The sequence below is a fragment of the Eumetopias jubatus genome, unplaced genomic scaffold, assembly GCF_037043125.1.
Source record: "Eumetopias jubatus isolate StellerSeaLion01/CBP00866 unplaced genomic scaffold, mEumJub1_p1.0 scaffold_17, whole genome shotgun sequence".
In the NCBI taxonomy this organism is placed as follows: domain Eukaryota; kingdom Metazoa; phylum Chordata; class Mammalia; order Carnivora; family Otariidae; genus Eumetopias; species Eumetopias jubatus.
This window is the reverse complement of record NW_028274823.1, coordinates 29,103,503-29,124,576: the sequence shown is the minus strand read 5'-3', so window position 1 is coordinate 29,124,576 and position 21,074 is coordinate 29,103,503. Positions and strand designations below refer to the sequence as shown.

Genomic DNA, 21,074 nt, shown 5'->3' with positions numbered 1-21,074 from the left:
AGGCGATCCCCTCACCAAGAGATGTTCAGCCCCCAAGGAGACCCATCAGAAATTCTTAATTGATTTAGAAACGGAAAAAGGCTTCCTCCCTCCATTAGTCAGTTTCTTCAATATGTTCGTTAGCCGCGGGTCTAGACCTCACCGCCGGTCCAGACATGGCGGAGCAAACTACTGGGACCAGGGCTTTTTTCTGTCCAAGATTCACTTTGCCTCTTTTTTTTCCCTAGGAACAGTGACAGAAAGTTAAGAAATAATCCTGGATGCAGTGACCTTTAGAGTTTCAAACCAAAGCACTTTTTCCAGAAAGAGCCCTTGTCCTGGCTCCTGAGGGATTCGGTGCAGCCCTTTTGTTTCAAGTTCGGGGAGTGGACGGCTCTGGACCAGGAGGGTGGAGGGCGGAGGCTTGCAGCCTTCTGGGGCTGGGGTCTAACCCTACAGCCGAGACCCTCCCTCCTCCCCACCCCCACCCCCGCCTGCTTAAACCTTAGCGCGTGCGTGCGCGCGCGCGCACACACACACACACACACACTCTCTCTCTCTCTCTCTCTTTTTCTCTCTATCCCGGCCCCCACAGCCACAGCAACACCACTCGCCCCGACCCCAGGCCACAGGCCCACGGGCCAGGCACCCAAGCAGGAGTGAGCCCTCAGACGTCCCGGCTTTGGGCTGGGGTGGGAGGAGGTGGCAGGAGTAAGACAAATCTCAGCCGGTCCCCAGAGAGCCCCCTGTGCTTTGGTTCTCTCCCTGTCTCGACCAGCCCCACTTGCTTCGGTTTTCCCTTCTCCCCTCCGCTCCGGTCCTTTGTCTCCAGCCACTTCGCGGCGCCAAGCAGCCTGTCCCCCGCCTTGGCAGCCCTGCCCTTCGCTTCCCTGTTCCGCTGGCGGGTCTCCCCCCTGCCTTACCCGCTCCCGGCTCTGGCGCGTTCTCCGCCTGCTCCTCACATCCACACAGCTGCCCCGAGAGGAGGAAGGGAGGGCGGGCGCGCCGCGGATGGATCCGACAGAGTAGACTTGGTGCCTGCTCGCAACTCCGGCAAAACTCAGCCCGCCCGGGTGCTCCCGCCCCTCTCCAACTATTCCTCAGCGCTGCCGAGCCGCGCGCCCCCGCCCGCGTTTGGCCCCTTCCTTTCCTTGTACGTCGGCTGTGGCTCTTTCGCTCCCCGCTGGCCGGCCCAGCATCTGCAGTTGCGCTCCCTCTCTGCCCTGCACTCCGCGCCCTTTCGGCTGCCCACTGCTAGCTGCCGCCTGCTCCCTTTCTCCGCAGCTCCCTGCGTCGTGGTGGCGGTGGCAGGGGGCGCCGGCGCGGTCCGGGGCCCGTCGGCACTGTCTCCTTCCACCCCAGCCAGGTCAGGCTGCGGGCTCGACGCCTGGCTGAGAAGGGGGTTAATCATTACTTGGCCACCGGCACAGCCTCACTCGCACTCTCTCACCCGGGCTTGGGGAGGAAGGGAAGAGGTAGTTGGCCGGCTGGGGACCTCGGCTTCCGCCCAAACCAGCCTCTTCGGGCCTTCCAGAGACAGGTGTCTTCTCCGTTCCCTCAGCATCCCTTTCATGTCCCTTTTCTTCCCCTCCTCTCTCCCCGCCTTCCACGCCTCCCCTTTAGCAGGCCTTTCCCCACCGTCTCATCTCCGCTCTGGCTTTGGCAGGTTGACCGAAGGTCCTGGGAGGACCAACTTTCTTTGTTTGGAACTGGACTGGACGGGATTTCGTTTCCCAGGTCTCCGTGAATGGGCCAGCTTCCTCCCAACGGTTTTGGCCGGCTGGCCCCAAGGGGACCCCGCCTGAGGCTACAATTAACCTGGCTGTTTGGGGGGGGCGGTAGGACTTTAATGGATCCTCTAGCATCTGCCTGACGCAGCGGGGCAAGGGTACTGGAAGAAGTGAGAATGGAGTGGCAGGAAAGATAGACGAGAGCAGAGTGGCAAACATGGACAAGGTGTGGTAGAGTCAAAGGAAGGAACACAGGAGGGGACGCAGCAAGGAATCCTCTTGTTTCCTTTATAGGATAGAAGTTGGATGGAAAGCACCACCCCTTGCCCTGCCTAACCAGCCCAGATCCCTCGTTCCCTCTTTGTGGAAGGGTAAGGGTTCAGAAAGCTGGGCACTTATTCCTTAATCTACCACAGAAATGTTTGGTTTTCAAAGTGCTTTGGTCCACGGAGTAGGCAAGACAGGTAATCATCCTTATTTTACAGGTGAGGAAACTGAGGCTCAAAGAGGGAAAGGGACAGTGCATGTGGTGGCTGTTGCTCCTTCTCATGGGTTGTGGGGTGAGTGGCCCCTTTAGCTGTGCAGAGGTCCATGAGTGTCTGGGGGTTGTGGGACAGGCTGTGTGCAGGTCTGAGCTGGGAGTACCACGGCCTCTGTGGGCCTCTTGCCTCCCCCCCTCCACCTTGTTTTCTGTTACACAGGGCCCTCCACTCCTACCCTGTAGACCCACTGGCCCAGTTTCTCCTGGTTTGACAATTTTTTCAGCTGCCCAGTCGGGTGGCCCACCGGCGGCCGCCACCTGGCAGGCCCGTGCCGCTAAGAGGCCGCTTTGGTGGCCAAGTGGCTTGCATTGTCGTTTTCCCTCAAAGGGGCTGCGAAGGGCCGGGCAGGTCGCTGGGACCTCTTGCGAGGAGCAGCCGGGTTAAAGGGGGAGGGGCCGGCGAGGATAAAGGCGCAGCACGTGCGCCCGGCCTCCACAGGACCAACAGACCGAGCGGGCGGGGCCAGCCGGGAGGCGCGCCCCCCCCACCCGGGCTTCACGCAGGGAGCCCAAATATTGGGAACAAAAGCGGGAAAAGAAGAGAGAGAGCAGGAGGGAGGGGGGGAGCAAGGGAGGGAGCGAGGAAGCAGAAATTAGGGGGTCTTAGATGAAAAAAAAAAAGAAAGTAGCTTTAGGGGGAATGTGCCGTGGAGTGTGAAATTGCAGCCCATGGTGCTCCATATTGTACCAGAAGCTCTTCCAAAAAAAAAAAAAAAGCCATCCTCCAACGTGACCAGAGGGCTAGGAAGGGGGAGGGGCGGGGAGAGAATGGGGAGGGGGAGGGGAGAGGGCTGGGCGGGAGCTGGTCAGGCCGAGCTGGAGAGGGGGCCGGGTGCGTGCGCCGAGTGTCCGGGATCTGGTCGCGGAGAGTTGGCGCCCCGAGGTGCGCCGGGACCCAGAGGGCGAGTGGGCCGCGGCCGTCCCGCACTTGGATTGTCAGCGAACTTTTTTTCTCTCCGCTTTTTTTTTCTGGTGGTAGTGGTGGTGACTTCCAAAACTGGGACTGATTCAGAAAAGGAGCTCGGCTGTGAAGCTGCTACTCTGCTCTACCTTCCTCTCTTCCCTCCTCCGTTTCTGCTTCTCTTCCCTTCGGACTAGTTTCTCCCCCCTTGGTTCTAAACAGCTTCCCCCCCCCCCCCCCGAACTTCAATGCGTTTAATTTGGTCCGCTCTGTGGGGAGCATTTCCTAGGGAGATACATTTAATTTCGGAATTTCTAATCCCCTCCCTCAGAGGCCGGGCCCTGGCTCCCTTCGCCGCTCCCCAGGAGGTGGAAGGAGTGGAAGGAGGAAGACAAGCCCGGGCCAAGGGAGAGGGGCAGGGCGGGGAAGCTCTCTCTCGGCCCCCAACCCTCCCCCCACGTGGCCCAGCTGCCTTCCCGAGCTGCTCGAGGACGGGGGGTCTGGGCTCTGGGTCAGGGCCCTGCCTTCAGCGGAGAGGCAGCTACACCCTGTGTCTTTCCTCACCCGGACAGAAAGCGCTGGGCCAGGGAATGGGAAACCGGAAAAGGAGCAGAAGGGTGGAGAAGAGAGCTGGTGCAAGCGGGGGCAGCGGACAGGGTCTAGATGAGCACTTCACTTCATGCACAATCTACCCAGAACCCATTTGGTAGCTCTGAGCGCTAGTCGTGCTTGGCTTGGCTTGGGAAGCCTGTGCATGTGTACACTTGGGGTGCGGAGGAGGAAGTCAATGTGGGCCCTGCTTCTCCCACACCTACACCCTGCAGAGCAGGCCCTGGACAGCTTGAGAGTTAGGCCAGCTGCAGCTCAGCAGCCAGAAAGGAGGCAAGGGCTGGGGCAGCCGGAGAGCCTGGCAGGGAAGGGAGCGGAGAAGGCGAAGGAAGGGAGATCCACAAGGAAGATTTATTGGGCAGATCAGATGCACAGAGGCGGCTAATGAAGCAAATCCCGAGATGGGTATCAGAGCAACTCCCCAAAAGTTTATTTGCCTTTAAATTTCCGCAGGGAGGCGGGCGCCTTGTTTGAAGTGTAAATGCCCCTAGGTTGGGGGGTGGAAGGGCCGCTTTGAAAACACCAGAGAGAAAAGGTTCATTTAGAGGCAGACGGGAAAAGCAACCAACCCTGACAGGTCGGAGCCCGGGTTGTGTTTGGGGTTGGGTTGTTTTCTTTCTTTCTCTTTCTTTTCCTCTTTCCTCTACTTTCTCCTTCCCTTTTCCCCTTTCTTGCTTTTTTCTCCTCTACTAGACTCTATAGAAGAAGAAAGGGAAGAACAGGAAAGGGAGCATCAGAGCTGGAGAGGCCAGTGCCTGGAGAAAAATCTGTAGGCCAGCCCTGGAGCCATAGGAGAAGGCAGAGCCTTGGCTAAAAGTGTTTCTAATCATCAGGGATCGTTGCTGTTTAACTTTCTAGACCCAGGAAGGGGCTGGAGCTGAGGAGGAAGCTGCCAGGGGCTGGATTGGTGGGAGGGTGAGTGTCCAGCTAGTGCAGTGCTGGGGAAAGGGTCCCAGGAACTGGGGGTGGCCGGAGTGGGAGTGATTCTGGAATCTCAGAGGCTACCTGGGAACTGGACTAGCATGGAAGGGTCTTTACTCCTCAGGGGGTACCTGGGAAAGATATGTGTGTGAGTATAACTTGCAGCACACTTTGCGCATTAAGTCCCCCTAAGTCCCCTTTCACAAAATGTGAAATCCCTCTTGCCCAACACATGAAAATGCCTGTTGTCTGCACCCACACTTCTTCATGGTATGTGCAACACAGGGATATGTCTGCTGGTTCTAGAAAAACCAGTGAGTCTATGTGTGGAGGGGGGTTCTGTCCACAGTCTTATTCCTCCAATAGTTCAGACTCCCCAAGACTTATTAACTTTCTGGACCAACACAGGGAGACCTGGGGCAAAGGGCTCCTTTAGAGTTCTGAGCTCCTCTCAGTAAGGATCCTTCCTCTGTACCTCTCCCTCCACCCCAATCTTGGTTAATTACCTTCCTGAAGGAAGCCCAGAGCTGTACCAGGTAATACCACCTGAGAGCCCCTTTCTCCCAGGCCTGGGAGCCTCTCCCTTTAGGCTGCCCGAACTGTATTTTCCTTTTTTTTCGTTCCCCACACGAAGTTAGTGCGGTTACGTGGGGTTGTGAGGCCAAAGCAAACCCAGGAGCGCCATCTGCAGGTCTCTAGAGGAAGAGACTGACCTTCGGGGCTGGACCCGGCGCCTTCAACCTCCAGCCCAAGGGAACCAGCCTGGCTGCCCAAGGAAGAGGGAGTGAGGGCTGGGAGGGAGGGGGCTTGAGGGAGGTGGTTGTTTTTTTTTTTTTTTCCCTCCCAGAAGTTACTCCGTAGGTGGATTAAGCGAATCTGGCTCAGGAGGATCCAGGAAGGGGGTCAAATGTCTAGCCAACTCAGCCCCCTGAGGAGTGGGTGGTTCAGAGTCCTGTGGGGACTGAGCCTGGCTGGATCCCCGTCGGAGGATTGAGGGCACTCTGAACACCCGGGTGCGGGAGGCCCAGTAGGAGTCTCCTGGCTGAATGGGGCGGGTGCGTCCCCCATCCTAGCTGCTGCCTGGGCACTTGCCAGCGGGACAGCGGCGCGAGTCTGCGGCTCTTTCGCGGGCGCCAGGGTCTGCAGTCAGGGGCCAGAGGCGCCTCGAGACCGAGCAGCAAGAGCGGAGCGCGGGCTTCCCTGAGCCGCCCTTTCGCAGACCCAGGGAAGCGGGGGGAGGGAGCGAAGGAGGGAGAGAGAGTTAAAACATCAGCTGAAGTGCCAAGATGATTTATGAGACGAGGGAAAATATTTCATAAAGATCTCCCGGATATTCTGTACTTAACCAGTTAGGAGACAAAGGGCTTCTCCTGCCTGGTGCGTATGAGCGGACCCGAGCGAGTGCCGGCGAGGGCTGCGGAGGCTGGGCCAGCGGCTCTGGCAGGAGCGGGGCCCGGCCGAGCGCGCTGCGCCTCCTGCGCTAGCTCGGGATCCGTCAAGCTGGCAGCGGGCGGCGCTCAGCCTCGTTCGCAGCCTCTTCTCCCCAGCCGGGGAGACCAAAGCTCGTCGCCCGCGTCCTCTGCCGCCGCGACCAGTCGCTCCGCACTGTCTCCCCTCCCCAAGCCCTTCTCCCAGGCCATCCGAGGGTCCAGAAGCCAAGCCCCCCGGGCTCTCCCACCGTCCGTTGGGTCCCACTGAGGCAGGTGGGTCCTCGCTGGAGGTCTCCAGCTCCATCCTAAACCGAGCGTTCTGGGCTGCCCAGACTCTGATGGCCAAGGGAAGAGGGAAGCCCTCCGCGCAGCCGCGCGTGGGATGAGAGAGGACAAACTACAGGGCACTTTGCCCCGGAATGAGAATTGGGGGTGCGTGGGTGGGGAGGTACCTCAGGAGGGAAAGGCGAAAGGGAAGGACCAGAGAGAGGAAGGAAGAATCAGGAAGGAACGGAAGGGAACTCAGACCTGAGAGGAGGGGGGTTAAGGCTAGGGATGCGGACCGGGCTCCGGGCCGCGTGGCCCACGCGGGCACTGGCCGGTGGATGGCAGGGCTGGGTGAGTTGGGACTGCGAGCCTGGCTTTCGAGAGCGGCGCGCTCAGGGGCACTCTGTCGTTGCCTGAATATTCATTAGACTGGCCGCTCTTTATCTTTATCTAACGTTTATCTTATCGGCGAGTTTCGTTTCTCAGTGTAGTTTTAATCCCGGGCTCCCCTTTCCCCTCCCCCTGGCCCGCTCCCCTCCCTCCCTCTTCCTTCGCCCGCCGCTCCCTCCCTTCCTCCCTCCCGTTTCCCCCTCCCCACCCCTCCCCTCGCCGGCACCGGAGTGACAGGCGCGGGGCCCTCCTCGCCAAAGCTCGGGGCTCCGGCGCTGGCGAATCACAGAGTGGTGGAATCTATTGCCTTTGTCTGACAAGTCATCCATCTCCCAGCGCGGGGAGGAGGAGGGGGTCTGGAGGGGGCTTTGCAGCTTTTAGAGAGACACACACCCGGAGCCAAGGCTCCAGTCTCCGGCCGAGTCTTCTCGCAGCCGCAACCCACCTGGGGCCAGCCCAGTGCTGCCGGCGCTGCTCGGCTCCCTCCCTCCCTCCCTCCCGGCCCTTCGGCCGCGGCGGTGAGCGCCTGCCTTTTCCGGGGGCGGGGGCCCGGCTCGCGCTCTCCCCTCCTGGAGGCGCCCGCTCGGACATCCCGAGGATTGCTACTTCTCTGCCAACTTCGCCAACTCACCGGCACTTGGAGCGGCCCGGCTCCCCGTCCGGCGCCCTCGGGCCGCCCCCGCTCCTCGCCCTCTCCGACCGCAGCCTCTCGGATGACCGGGTTCCAGGGGAGCTGAGCCGCCTCCCCCGCCCAGCCTCAGCCCTGGCCTCAGCTGCCGCGCGCGCCATGCGCCCCCAGATCCCCCCGGCCCGGCCCGCCGCCCCGGGGCCGCTCTGCTGACCGCCCAGCCCCGCGCCCCGACGGTGGGAAGTTGCGGTCGCTGCGGGTGCGAGCTCCGATCCGCCCGGGAAGCGTCCCCGCGGGGAGCACAGCGCGGCGTCCCCCGCCCGCCCCGCCGCAGCCGGGCGCTCGCTCACCTCCCCACCCCCCCAACGTCCCTCCCTTTTCTCCTCAAGTCCTGAAGTTGAGTTTGAGAGGCGACACGGCGGCGGCGGCCGCGCTGCTCCCGCTCCTCTGCCTCCCCATGGATATGCACTGCAAAGCAGACCCCTTCTCCGCGATGCACCGTGAGTACCGGCGCCCGGCTCCTGTCCCAGCTCGGGGCTCCCCGTCCTAACCCTCTCCCGTCCAGTCCCGGTGCGGCCCTGGCCCCCTTCACTCAGGTCCCATCTTGGAGACTGCGCTGGCTTCTCCAGGCCCCCCCTTTTGTTCTTCCTCTTCCCCTCATTTTCCAGTGTTGCTAAAGCCTCCAGTTTCTCTCTTCTGCCTTAGGTCACCAATACTTCTCCCTCTACCTGCCTTCCTATCTTCCCTCCTGCCCATCACCTGTCTTCCTTTCCTTCCACCTGCTCCTTCTTAGATCATCGATCCACAGCCCCTGGCCCTGGCTCCAGCCATCCTATGCCCTGGTCACCCTCTTGCCCTGGGCTGGGAGACTAAATTGGCAGGCAGTTTTGAGGGGTTTGAGTTGTGTTGTTTTCTCTGTTCTCTCCCTCTCTCCCTCTACCCTCTCTCTCCCTCCCTCTCTCTCTGCCTCCCCCACCCTCCATTCATCTCTACCTTTCTCAAACTTGGAGTGTGCTTGCCCAGGAGGAGACTCCTGGCATGGGCAGCTTCCGTGTCAGGACAATCAGGCAGAAGAGTGTGGGGGTGGGGTGCCCCCATCTGACCCTCAGCTCCCAGCATCTCCAGGCCCTGGCAGCCCAGCCAGGGCTTGGTGTGAGCTGGTTTGTAATACTCCCTCTTCTTTTCTTTCCTACCTCCTTTCCCCTCTTTCTCTTCTCCTTCAGTTGGGAGTCCAAGATTGGCAGGATGTGGTGGTCATCTTTCTCCACCTCTCCCTGGGAGATGCTCTAAAAACAAAGAGGGGTTCCAAGGAGAAATCGAAGTCAGGAAGAGATGGAGTAGAGGAGCCTGCCAGGCAGCCCCTGGGCAGAGCAGAGCTCTGCTTGCAGTTCTGGAGGCTCCTTGCCGGCCTCCCACTCCCCGGTGAAAATGGTCCAGCCAGTGCCCTGGCCGGTGGGTAGTCAAAGAGGGGGAAAACGAGGGAGAAAGAACAAAAGGAAGGCAAACGCCAAAGCTGGGGAGAAGGGAAAGAGAAATTTTTTAAAAGGGGAAGAAAATAAAAGAAAGAAAACAGAAAGGATGTTATAGGGGAAAGAGAAGGGGAGAAAAAATTTAAAAAATAGGAAAGAGAATTATTTTAATGAATTTGAATTTATCTAATTCATGTCATATGTCTTTAGCTTGGAGAACAATTCAGAGGTTTTTTTTTTTTTAGACAAATAGATTCTAAATAGAAAACTTCTCCTCCTCTGTAGATTAATAATTAAGAATGATTTGTAACTTTTCACAGGGAAACTTTTTTAGACCTGGCTTGGATCGGTGCTCCAGACAAGAGTGCCGAGGAGGGAGAGCTCTGTTTTTCTCTTAAGCATATAATTAGCGTTACAGGGGGAGCTTTTAAAAAAATACTCCTGGGGTAAAATATATTTTCCTAAATAATTTCCAAGTACAGGTAATCCAAGTCAGGGGCCTCGGGCCGCCGCGGGTCTCCGCGAGTTGAGACGGAAATCCTGTCTCCTTTTCGGAGCGAGTGGAACCGGGTCGACACGCCGGCTTCGCCCAGCCCGCCGGCCTCCCTGCCCCGCCACCTCTGCTCTAGCTCTTCTCTCGGGCCGAATCCGCGGGGGATTTGCCGAGTCCCAGCCGCCCACAGGGTGTCACTTTGAAACCCAAAGTGGGGCAAGGCGAGCTGAAGGTGGTTGGAGGAAGGGAGGAGAGACGGCGGCGCGGGCAGGCAGCGTGGCCAGCAAGCCGGGGCAGCCTGAGTCCGCGCCAGCGGCAGTGGCGCATTCCAGGCCCGACTCAGCGGCAGCTCCCGGCCCCCGGCCCTGGACCCCTGTCGTGCCCCCTTCCCGTCCCCCTTCCTTAGACTGGGGACGAGGGGCCGGGCCCGGAGCCCGGGGAGGCTGAATTATTCATCTTTAATCTGCCCGCAGCTGCCGCCTTTTCATACCGGTAACGCGAGTTCTCCCGGGGCCTAAATTATTGATGGTCAGGGTTTGGAGGGAGGGGAGGGGTGAGGAGTGGGGCTAGAGGTAGGGAGAGTAGCGGGAATGAGAGGCAAAAATAAGAGGTTCTAGCCTCCCCCAGCCTCCAGATCTGAAGCCTCTCCCCAGGGGTTTTACCGGCCCTTGCTCTCGGTACCCCCAGAAGGGGACGGGAAAGAAATGAGCAGAGCGCAGATGTTCCCGCTTTCTCCGAAAGCCGCCTGAGGCTAGCAGGGCAGGGGCTGTAGGTTGCTGGCCAGGTCAGGCCGGCCGCTAGAACTCTCTGCGCTTGGATTACTCAGTAACTGCGGCTGCGGGTTGATCGCTCTGGGTGCAGGATTTCTAGACTGCTGTAGGCCAGGGAGAATGGGGCGCCGCGCAGCGTCCTCAGGCCTGGCATCCGGTGACCACTTGGGCTCCGAGGTTGGGGGCCCCAAGCTGGAGTTGGAATGGAGACCCAGCGCCCTCCTCCTGGCCGGGAGAGCAAACGCCCTCGCTTCGCGGTGTCCTGGGAGGCTGCCGAGGTCTAAGAGGTCAGAGGGACGGGAGCTGGCTCCGGCAGGCAGCACAGGGTGCCCCGTGAGCCCTCAGCCCGTCTGGGCAACTTGCACCATGCTACCTAGGGGAAGCAGTGGGTCCCAAGCCTGGCTCAAGGCGGCAGGCAGACAAGCCCCGGCAGCCTGCGTTCTCTGGCTGCTACCGAACCGAGCGCGGCGCAGCTCTCCCTCTGCCTCCCTGGCTCTGAGCGCAGCAGACTCTGGACCCCTGCGCCTTCAGCCTTCCGTCCTCCACCTGGCTTTCTTTGAACTGTAGACACTAGGGAGACGAGTGGGAAATATGGCCCCCAAATATCTAAAGATAGAAAACATAAAAGAAAAGGAAAAAATCCCGATCAAAACCCAGAATAAAACAAAAACAAAAACACAGGGAAAGAGGCAGGAACACTCCAACTCTGATTTAAAATAGATAGAAGAGGTAAGGAGCAAAAGGAGGGAGTCAGACACTTAGTCCCTCTCTGTGCTCAGAGCCCTTTTGTACTGGGTCAACCGGTCCCAGCCCCCAAATCATCCGCCTCCAAGCCCTAGCACACACCAACGACTCCCGCTTGCTTGCGGCTTAGGCGGGATCCCGCTTGGCCCTGCTTCTGCTCTCTGCTCGGCTCTTCTTTTCCTCTCCTACATTCTTTCCTGCCGGCATCAATTTCCTCCCTACCCTCTTTCTTCTCACCAGGCTTCTCCGTTCCTTCCCTCACTTTCTCCCTCGAGAGGTACTGGTCTTACAGCCACGTTCTTCCCAGCTCTCTGCCCTGCATCTGTGTTTCCCCGTCTCTACGGCCAATGGGTTTCAATCCCCAATCCCCCGCGTTGTGCTTGGCAGCAGACCACTGTTCTGCCACAAGTCCCAGATCATGCCCCTCCACCCTGCCTGCTCCCTTCGCACATCCTGGGCCTTGGACCCTGACTAATGGCCGGTCCCTGCTGTGTGTGGGGTGTTGTGTTTTTTTCTTGTCTCTCCCCAGCAGGGCACGGGGGTGTGAACCAGCTCGGGGGGGTGTTTGTGAACGGCCGGCCCCTGCCCGACGTGGTGAGGCAGCGCATCGTGGAGCTGGCCCACCAGGGTGTGCGGCCCTGCGACATATCCCGGCAGCTGCGGGTCAGCCACGGCTGTGTCAGCAAAATCCTGGGCAGGTGAGGGCCTCAGAGCTGCCCCTGGGAGAAGCCTTGCCTCCTTATCCCGCAGCCCTGGGTCTCCAGACCAAGACTTGGCTAAAAGTCCAGGATGCCAGTGGGGGTATCTAGATACTCCGGGCTATCTAGAGAGCTGCTCCTTTTGGAGAGGGCGCTTAGGTGGTGGCCATGGCCCCAGGAGCGAGGATGGAGCAGGGTCATTCAGCTCCTGCCCAGCTTCAGGGTTCTCGTGAGAAGCCTGCCAGATACCAGACTTCAGAAAGGGAGGGACTCCTCTTCAAGCAGAGTTAATGCAGACTTGGGGGGGGGGTGTCAGAGGAACAGGGTGGGGAGTGTAAATGGGTCCCCAAGAGGAAAGAAAAAATCAGCATTGGGGAGGGGACAGTTCTCACCCGGGCTCTGTGTTCAGTAGGAAAGGGCTGGAGGTGGTGGCTCAGCCCTGGTGGGTCTGGAGGCCTGGAAGCTGCTGCCTCCTCTTCGTTCCAAATGCAAGGCTGGGCTTTCAGACTCCCAGGGGCACCTATCCCTGCTGGTGTGCTCGCAGCCCCTGGCATGACTGTCTTCCTGGAGGGAGTGTCCCTGTCGTCCTCCCCTGCATCCTGCCGCCCAGCCCTTGCCCTAGCCAAGCGCCCTCCGGAAGCTGGCTCAGCCACGCTGAGTCTTTTCCCTCCACGCTGCTGCCTCGGGTGGGAGAGTGGCGCTGCTGCCGCAGTCGCAGCCGCCCTGGAGCCTGCAGCCTCCCTGCCCCTGCCACCGCCTGTTCTCGCTGACCCCGCCGGCCTTCCCGGCGCAGGTACTACGAGACCGGCAGCATCAAGCCCGGAGTGATTGGAGGCTCCAAGCCCAAAGTGGCGACGCCCAAAGTGGTGGACAAGATTGCTGAATACAAGCGGCAGAACCCAACTATGTTCGCCTGGGAGATCCGAGACCGGCTCCTGGCTGAGGGCATCTGCGACAATGACACGGTGCCCAGCGTCTCTTCCATCAACAGGTGAGCAAACCACCCGGGACTGCAGGGTGGGACTCCAGCTCCCAGCTCCTGCCCATTAGGGTGTCTCCCAGCTTGCGGTCTCTGTTCTTTCCCCAGCCTCTGCCCTTGCTCCAGGCTCTCAGTCCCCGAAGTCCTTTGGGCAGGGAGAGGAGACCTGGAAGGCAGAGACAGACAGACAGACAGAGCTGTCTCCAGCTCAGGGCTGGGTATTCCCTGCCAGGCTTCTCCCGCCGGCGTCCTGGAAATGAATCCAAGTGTTTGTGGTAATTAAGACTCCAAGATTACGTGCCTCGGTATCTAGAGACAATCACAGCCCACAGCCGAAGCCTTTAAAATGACCAGTGTCTATTCATCGCTTCCAAACAGACTTCCCTTTCTAAAGGCATGCTCCCTTCCCCAGGGGCAGCTGCCTGTCCTGGCTGCCCCACCCTCCCTGCCAACTCCCACAAAGCTTGCCTCCCAGGAGCCCAGGCCTTGCTAGCCAGCTTGCACAAATTTCCGGCCTACAAGCACGAGTATCCAGGCCTGCAGAGCAAACGCCAGCCACCAGCCAGCAATTGGCAGGGAGTAGAGAAAGCTGGACAAGGAGTGGGACACCAGGCAGGCAGGGAGAGAGCTCTGGACCCCAAGGCTCAACTTCAGGATGCTTAGGGCCAGGGATAAGTCTGAACCGATGACAGGCGCAGGCACATGGGGCCAACATAGGCTGGAGTCATCGAGATCTGTAGTTGCACAGAATAGTCTCGCAATCCCCAAGCCACTCCAGCATGCTCTCTGGGAGAGTACACATGTATGTTCCACGTGTGTATACCGTGCCAGTGTGCAAATGGGCCTGTGTCGGGTACAACACGCACAAGGAGCAGTGGGATCCAAGCACCCGGAGGGCTTCAAACATCACAGAACTGTACAGTCTGACACCAGCAGAGACCCTGTATAAGTTCCAGACAGCTTGGCCAGCCTTTCAACCCCATTTTAAGACAGATTCCCAAATGAGAAGAAGGCTGAGGGTTTCTTACCCTTGTTATTCTTTGTACTCTTCATAGATTCATTATCAGGACAACTAATAATTCAGATGGTGCCTTTTTCTGAAACTGGCATGACGTATCAAGGTTTCTTTTTTTTTAATATTTTGCAAATGATATGGAATTATCCCAAATCATCCTGAAAACAGCAGGTAAAATTAGCTGGTAGAATGTACCTTGGCTAAAGAAGATTCCCTCTGCCACACTCGTGCTGTAACGTACTGTGAGGCGACCCCAGAAATTATCCCAGTGTGTGCCATATGTATTAAAATGGTTATTCAGTTATGAACAGGGTAACATAATACTGATCAGCTAATTATACACCCTCCGAAAACCCTCCAGCTCCCCGGGCCTGGCTCGCTAGGTACTGAAAGCATAGCAGTTTGACATTCAGACACCTTCGAAGGAGCTGGAGAAAGACTCTGGGTGGTTTGGGAGAGGAATGTGTCTTTTTGCATTTAAAAGCCAGAGGAGGCTGGGGAAGCTTTGGGGCTGGGGCAGGATTGGCGGTTTGGAACGGGCAGGGGACAAAGCATTTGTTTTCGGAGCCATCTGGAGACTCAGCCTCTTGGCTGTCTGCTGGTCCCGAGAGTGAGTTGGAACGGAGATCTTGGGAGGAGAGCAGCCTGCTGAGGAGCGATGTTGCTGGGGCTGGGCGCTGGTGTATTGGGGGACATTCAAGAAAAATGCTTGTTGTCAGTGATAGGATTTGCCAGCCTTTGGAGGAACCCGAGATATGCACAGTTAAGGCAGTTTGGTTTTCTTGATGGGTGGAGGATTGGAGCAATCAAGGCACTTCTGATGGCAGCATCCCTCGCCTACCACCCCGTCTAGAACCCCGTCCCTCCTCTCCCCAACATATACCTTCACTGGCTGAGATGTTTTGAGAAGCTGTCTCATGCCAGAGTTTGGGGATCCTCTCATTCTGAAAAGCCCCAGAAAGCAGGGAACAGGTGACCCCAGGATCAAGCTCAGAAGCCTAGGGTTGCAGTCCCCAGCATTGGGGGAAAGTAGAGGGGTGGGTTGAGAGTAGGAAAAGAACGGCCTCGGCTTGATAGTGCTGACAGCTGCAGGATCTGCATTGCGTGGAGCCCCACCACCTGAGGGGCACCGAGGCTTCCTTTGGGTCTGTAGAAATAGCTATCTGTGGGCAGGTGTTGCTGGAGATGGAGAGGGAGTGGGAGGAGAGGAACGGGGAAGCCACCGGCAGCATGGGCAGCCAAGCCCTCGGTCTGCGGTTGGGCTTCCCGGCTTGCTTTGTCGACAAGGAGCAGTCAGGGTAGTGTGGATTTCACTTTGGGACAGAATCCTACCACGGTTCCAAATTGGGAAAGAATTCTGAGGGCTTCCCAATGTGCTGCTGAGTTGGGGCTGGAGGGATGCGTCTAGGCCCCCATGTCCTCCACTTCATCCCTGTAGGTGTTTTGCTCTAAATGGGGAAAGGTTTATCTGAGATTTGTTGTTTCACCCTGAAACCTGATAAAGGCAGGATGTTTCTGCCTGCGTTGGTGATATCAGGAACTTTGTAAATTTTTCACTTTGTAAAATTTCACTGAATCTGGGCCAGAAGTGCAGCTTTACCTGCCACATCTCCACTCACTATAGGAAGACCCTGGGGATTTTCCTCTGTGCAGAAAGTGTGGTGCATCAGGGAATGGGTGGTTCTCGAGTTTAGGGCCTTCCTGTTGGTGAGGTGCCCACTTGTCTTCGGTACTTTATAACCGTTTTGAGTGTGTGCATGTGCCGGTGGTTGGCAAGAAAGGAAGTCCACACATGCTCACCCACTGAGCCAAATTGTGAGGCTTTTTTTCATCTTCTCCTTCCCAAAACAGATGTTGTCGCCACACTTGAAATATGCTGTTATGGTTATAAACGAAATTGCTTTTCATGCTTTAAAATTGGTTTTGGTTTTCTCTGATCCGGTCGCGATAAAGGCTTGGACATTCCATCCACATACTCCACTGACAAATCCTCAGAGAAATACCTCTCTGAGTCAGTGGAGTAGGTCAGGGAGGCCTCCCAAACCCACTCCTGCCCCCCAGAGACCACTGTCAAAAATCCAGAGGGTTGACAGGATTGCTTAGCATGTGGAATTTCTGTGACTCCATCTCGATATTGGGTTACTGATCACTAAGCATGGAGTTGCCAGCTCCTCAGTTTATACACTGCCACTGTAGAGGGCGGATGTTTATAAACAGGTGACTTGAGACTAACACCTGGTGTGGGAAATGGCCTAGGGCGTGGGAAGAGATGGAGGGGGATCCATGCTACCGAAGGGGGAAAAAGTCGCCTAAGTTATATCGCCGAGCAATTGACTGGGCAGGAAGGATCTTCCTGATTATATGCCAAAGTCTTCTGATTTGGCTATTGCTCTGGGCGGAGAATACAGCTCCTTTGAAAGAATGGGCACAAACTCCAGGTAGAGTCTAGGGTTACCAAGGATCCCCTGAGGGTGCTTTCTTGGAATAAGCTGACAAAAAGGCTGTTGCTCGCTTAACTTTTCCAACCTGCACTACACTCTTGGGATCAGGGCCTTCCCTGCCCCTAGATCTTTGGAGTGGGCTCTTCCAGAGTCCATTTTTCACTGATCACCTGCTACCCACACTCTCTCAGCCTGTTTGGCTCCAAGTGAGCACATTCACTGGCTTCAAGGCCACAGCCCCAGTGCTGTGCAAGGTTTCCATCCTGTGTCATTCGCAGGCCTCATCGGAGTTCTGGCAGTGGGGTGACCGTAGTGGGCCAGCTGTTCATTTGAAGACCTATCCAAAAAAGGTGGGAATGCTGAAGATATGTTCAGGGCTGGAGTGTGTGTCTCTTTCTCTGAAACTCAGGTTCTAGAACATTGCACATTTGTCTCGTAGACTCTTAGACCTTGCTTGGCATGAATCTGGGCCAGCAGTGCAGCTTTACCTGCCACATCTCCATGCCCTTGTAGCTATTTGGTGGTCAGTGCTGTTGGTCTCATGGCAAAGAGCCAAGGCAAATTGGTGGGCTAAGAAGAAGACTTCTGGGGCGCCTGGGTGGCTCAGTCGGTTAAGCGTCTGCCTTCGGCTAAGGTCTTGATCCCAGGGTCCTGGGATCGAGCCCTGCATCGGGCTCCTTGCTCAGTGGGGAGCCTGCTTCTCCCTTGCCTGCCATTCCCCCTGCTTGTGCTTGCTCTCTCTCTCTCGCTCTCTCTGTGTCAAATAAATAAATAAAATCTTAAAAAAAGAAAAAGAAAAAGAGGACTTCTGTCCTCAGAGGAGTAGGAGAAATAAGGACAGAGAACTTGCCTTCTGTGGCCCAGGGCCTACCACACTGCGGTCACAAAGAGAAAACAAATATGCCGATGTCTGTCCGAGAAGCCTTGCTCACTTATCCTTCCCCAGAGAGGGCTCTCCTCCTGCGGAGATCACCCATCATTAGACTAACATGTGAAATAGGTACGGCTGTTGATCTTATTTCTTAAAATGAGCTGGAGCTGTCCTCCTGAAAAGCCATTTTTGTTCCCTTAGTTACTTTAGACTTCTTGGCCTGCCGTCATATGGGTCTGACTGTTTCCCTCATCGGCTGGCTCAGAGCGGGCGTTCAGGCCATGAAATGGCCTTCAGGTGAGAGCAATGGCTGGTTGCCCTGAGTTCTTACCTCAGCTGCCAACTCTGGGGAAGAGAAAGACAGGAGGGGTTGTCCCTAATGAAAACTCTAGGTAGGTTTTGGAGGGCAATGCAAAGCAGAAAGAGAGGGAAACTCCTCCTAACTAACTAAATAAATAGTGTCCCAACTATTTTGAGAACTCAATAAAACAATCACATCAAATATGAAGAGGCATAAATCTTGTGTCTGCACAGGTAACCTACTCAATTGCTTTTATTATCGTTCAGGCTGCCTCCATTTATTACAGTCCACAGCCTGGGCAAAGGAGGTTGCGTGGAGGGTGGTCTCCAGTGCAATCCTACACCCTGAGAGGCAACAATCAGCCCATAGAGGCAGGGATTTCGATGGGAGCTCGGGAAGGGCCCATCTGTCTGCATGAAAACCAATCAATAACTCTGTAACCAGAGCCCTTGTCACAGGGAAATGGACAACACAACAGTTCAATACAGGGGCCACAGGGGGAATTAGCCAGCGGAGATGGGGCCAGGCAGGAACAGCCCCTGGAGAAGAGAAACAGGGTACCTGGAGAAAGGAACGTTGGGGAGGGAGTGGTGCTGTGTGTATATTGGTAGATGGGGCGAATGATTGTGCAGAGTAGATCCAGGGAATGGATCTACCGTTGAAACCGGTGTGAGAGGGAACAGTTGGGAAACGGACTTATTCTGGTGCATGCAAGAGAGTGTGGTTGTATTATGTGATGGTATGTGCTTATAGACTAGAACATTACAGCTTCCAGAGAAAGAGTAGCCATGGTAGAAACTGGTGCAGAAGATGAATCTCCCCCTCCCCCCAACACCACCAAGAGCCTGCATCTGAAGAGGGGCTTGTCATGAGCCCACCTGAGAGAGGGGTCCTGCTTCCCCATCTTGTCAGCAGGACTGATGAAGGAACGCCCTGAGCCAAGGGCCCCATTTTCTGCTCTCGGCTTCCTAGGTCTCCAGCTCTGGCTACTCTGTAATTTCCCCTCTTAGTTCTCAGGCTTGTCCTTAGTCCCTCCTTGTTGCTACCTGGAGTTGGAGGTCTCCAAGTAAGAGGAAACGATGTATATGTATTTTTTTTTCCACTTCTTGGTCTTTCTTTTTTAAAGATTTATTTATTTATTTTAGAGAGAGGGCGTGCACGCACGTGCCAGAGTGAGCGTACAGTGGAAGGGGCAGAGGGAGAAGGAAAGAATCCCAAGCAGACTCCCTACTGAGCCCGAAGTGAAGTGGGTGGGGCTCCATCTCATGACTCTGAGATCATGATCTGAGCCTAAATCAAGAGTCCAACGCTTAGGGAGCGCCTGGGTGGCTCAGTTGGTTAAGCAACTGCCTTCGGCTCAGGTCATGATCCTGGAGTCCCGGGATCGAGTCCCACATCGGGCTCCCTGCTCGGCAGGGAGTCTGCTTCTCCCTCTGACCCTCTTCCCTCTTGTGCTCTCTAACTCTCATTCTATCTCTCTCAAATAAATAAATAAAAAATCTTTAAAAAAAAAAAAAAGAGTCCAACGCTTAACCGACTGAGCCCTCCAGGTGCCCCTTCACTTCCTGTTCTGTAAAAGAGTGCAGTTAAGGGTTCTAACCTGGCCTGCCACTTGTCTGAATCCCTGCTGTTTCCCCACATCCCCAAGCCGGGTGTCCAGAGTTCAGATTCTTGCAAGGGAGGCATTTACAGGTACAGCTATGGCCAGCTCACCTAGCCACGTGCGTGAGCCTAGAAAGGAGATAGGGGCCCCTGACAGATCTGAGGCATGGGAAACAGTATCTCACAACCAATGCCCAAATCACAAGTGAAGTAAACAGATAGGAAATAAAATCGCATTGGGTTTATCAGTCTACCAGTAAACCATGGGGTTGAATGTTTTCCTCCCATTGAACCTGTTGTTTTGGTGCTAGCAAGGTGCAGCTTGAACATGGTTCACAATGGTTTCTAGGCATAGAGATTGACATGTTCAGTGTGTATGGGTTTGTATGTGTATGCGTGTGCCATCCTGTGTCTGCTCTTTGGTAAAAGGGCTCCAAGGCCAAGAGGAAAGGGAAGAAGTTCCAAAGGATGTGTCCCGCAGTCACAGACAAAGGCTGAACACCTTGTCCTTGGCCCAATAGGTCAATCAGTGAGGTAGTCATTGGGCCATTGGGTGATAATAGGGCTCAGCTGAAGATTCTTTGTTTCTAATTTGGGCAAACTGAGGTCAAAATTTCCTTCAATCTTTACTTGCACTGTAACACTCCATGGTCCTGTTAGTCCCCAAAAAGCAGGGCCTGGCTACAGTGATGTCACCTTTGTATTGGAGAGCTGTGAGTTCAGCTGTCCATCTTCACTTAGACTCTCACTCAGTTCCAGCCCAGTCAGCAAGACTAGTTAGGGACCAACTGTATAAGCAGCTAAAAAGATGCTCTTCCCAGTGGGCCTCTTTCCTGTAGAGTTTTGGTGCAGAGGCCCACCAAGGGGTGCAGGTCCCTCTAGCAGGAGGTGTGGTGGCAGCTTGGGGACAGTCATTGACAGGGCTCTCCCAAGGGCCAGGCCAAGAGGATGTCTCCACGTCCTTCCCCAGTAACCCAGGTGCCAGGGAAATAAGGAAGAGGCTTTTTGTGAGAAACACGTAACTGGGGACTGGAGAGGCCTTGGAGACCAGGCAGGGCATGAAGGCACAGGCAGATGCCTGGGGCCTCCAGGGAGGGCCGGGCCTAGGGGAGCTCTTGGGGATGGGAAGTAAGAGGGAGTGAGCTGGCACTGGAGGAGAAGGAGCAAGGCCTCATGCAGTTCTCCGTGGGTAGGAGAAGAAGGTATATAGAAGGGAGGGAGGGAGATGGGAGAGGCCTTGGAGCCAGGTTCCTCTTGTAGCTCATCCTCAGCAACCACAAAAATAACTGGACTCTTTCTTTTGGTTTTTGAGAGATAATATGATAAGAAGATATTTTGTGTTTTTCACATGAGAGTGAGAAACTGAGAGTCATCGGCATTCTAGAAAGGTCAGGTTTATTGTAGGGATGTGGAGGGAGGAAAGTAGAGCTGCAGGAGCTGGGATGGAGCTGGTGAGAGCTGGACCAAAGGGCTGGGGTATGCGGGCCCAGCCTAGAGGCAGGAAGATTTGGGTTTTGAAAACTCTGTGCTGGCCAAAGAAAACAGAGCTTCAGGTCTGATTCAGTCCATGGGCCCTGGTCTGCTGTCCCAGGGCTGTATAACCAGACTTGGCTTCTCTTCTCTGCTTCAGACCAGAGCACTAACAGTGCAGGTACAGGGGTGCAGGTGATGTTTCCCGAGCCCCTTAGTCCAGGAGCCCCTGAGGAGGGTAGGTCAAGGGGAGAGTCCACTCTCTACCGTGAGGGCAGGGGAGGGTGAGGCGTGAGTGGGAGGGGAGGATGGAAGTCAGAAGGAGGGCTGAAGAGTGAGAAAGGAGGTGGGGAGCCTGAGGGGTGAAAGGGAGAGGCCTCGGAACTGGCTTGGCTGGATGAGAATGGAGCGCATGGCCAGAGTACAAAGCAGGGAGCTCTGGAAGCTTGAAAAGGGGGTTGGATCCTGTGCATCTCCGCCAAGGGCCTCTGGTGGTGCTTGGAGGTGGTCGGATGGAGCCTGAGCTCTGGGCAGCTGGTAGACCAGGCTGAGGGTGACTTCAGGGAGCTCAGAAGGTGGTAAAGGAGAAAAGGGGAGGCCAGCCAGGAAGGACGAAGGTGGCGGGCAAAGGAAGTGTTGTGGGAGGTCAAGTCGTGGCCACCTGTACCACAAGGCAGCCTGGCCCTGGCTGTGGGGCTGTTGCACTGTAGTTGCTGCAGCCTGGTCCCTAGCAGAAGGGAGAGTGGGAGAGAGGCCAAGAGGAAGGGAGGGAGGTCTTCGTTTCCTAGGTGTTTCAGACTCGAGGCCCTCCACCCGGGAGCCTCT

The 21,074-nt window shown here is 56.4% G+C and overlaps 1 protein-coding gene and 1 pseudogene across 7 annotated transcripts in view; one reads left to right on the top strand and one right to left on the bottom strand.

Moving 5' to 3' along the window:
* Positions 1–2,127: 2,127 nt before the first annotated feature.
* Positions 2,128–21,074, top strand: part of PAX2 (paired box 2) — an 83,096-nt gene continuing 64,149 nt past the window's right edge. For 3 of the 7 annotated variants that reach the window (XM_028098784.2, XM_028098780.2, XM_028098783.1), the window contains exons 1-3: positions 7,854–7,896; positions 11,402–11,570; positions 12,364–12,561. In XM_028098784.2, the coding sequence (XP_027954585.2) occupies positions 7,854–7,896; positions 11,402–11,570; positions 12,364–12,561 (410 nt within the window). Of the gene's footprint in view, positions 2,195–7,785; positions 7,897–11,401; positions 11,571–12,363; positions 12,562–21,074 lie in introns of those variants that run through there. The other 4 variants (XM_088020182.1, XM_028098782.2, XM_028098781.2 and 1 more) reach the window with 4 other exon arrangements.
* On the bottom strand, positions 4,000–7,557 carry LOC148162150 (uncharacterized; annotated as a pseudogene).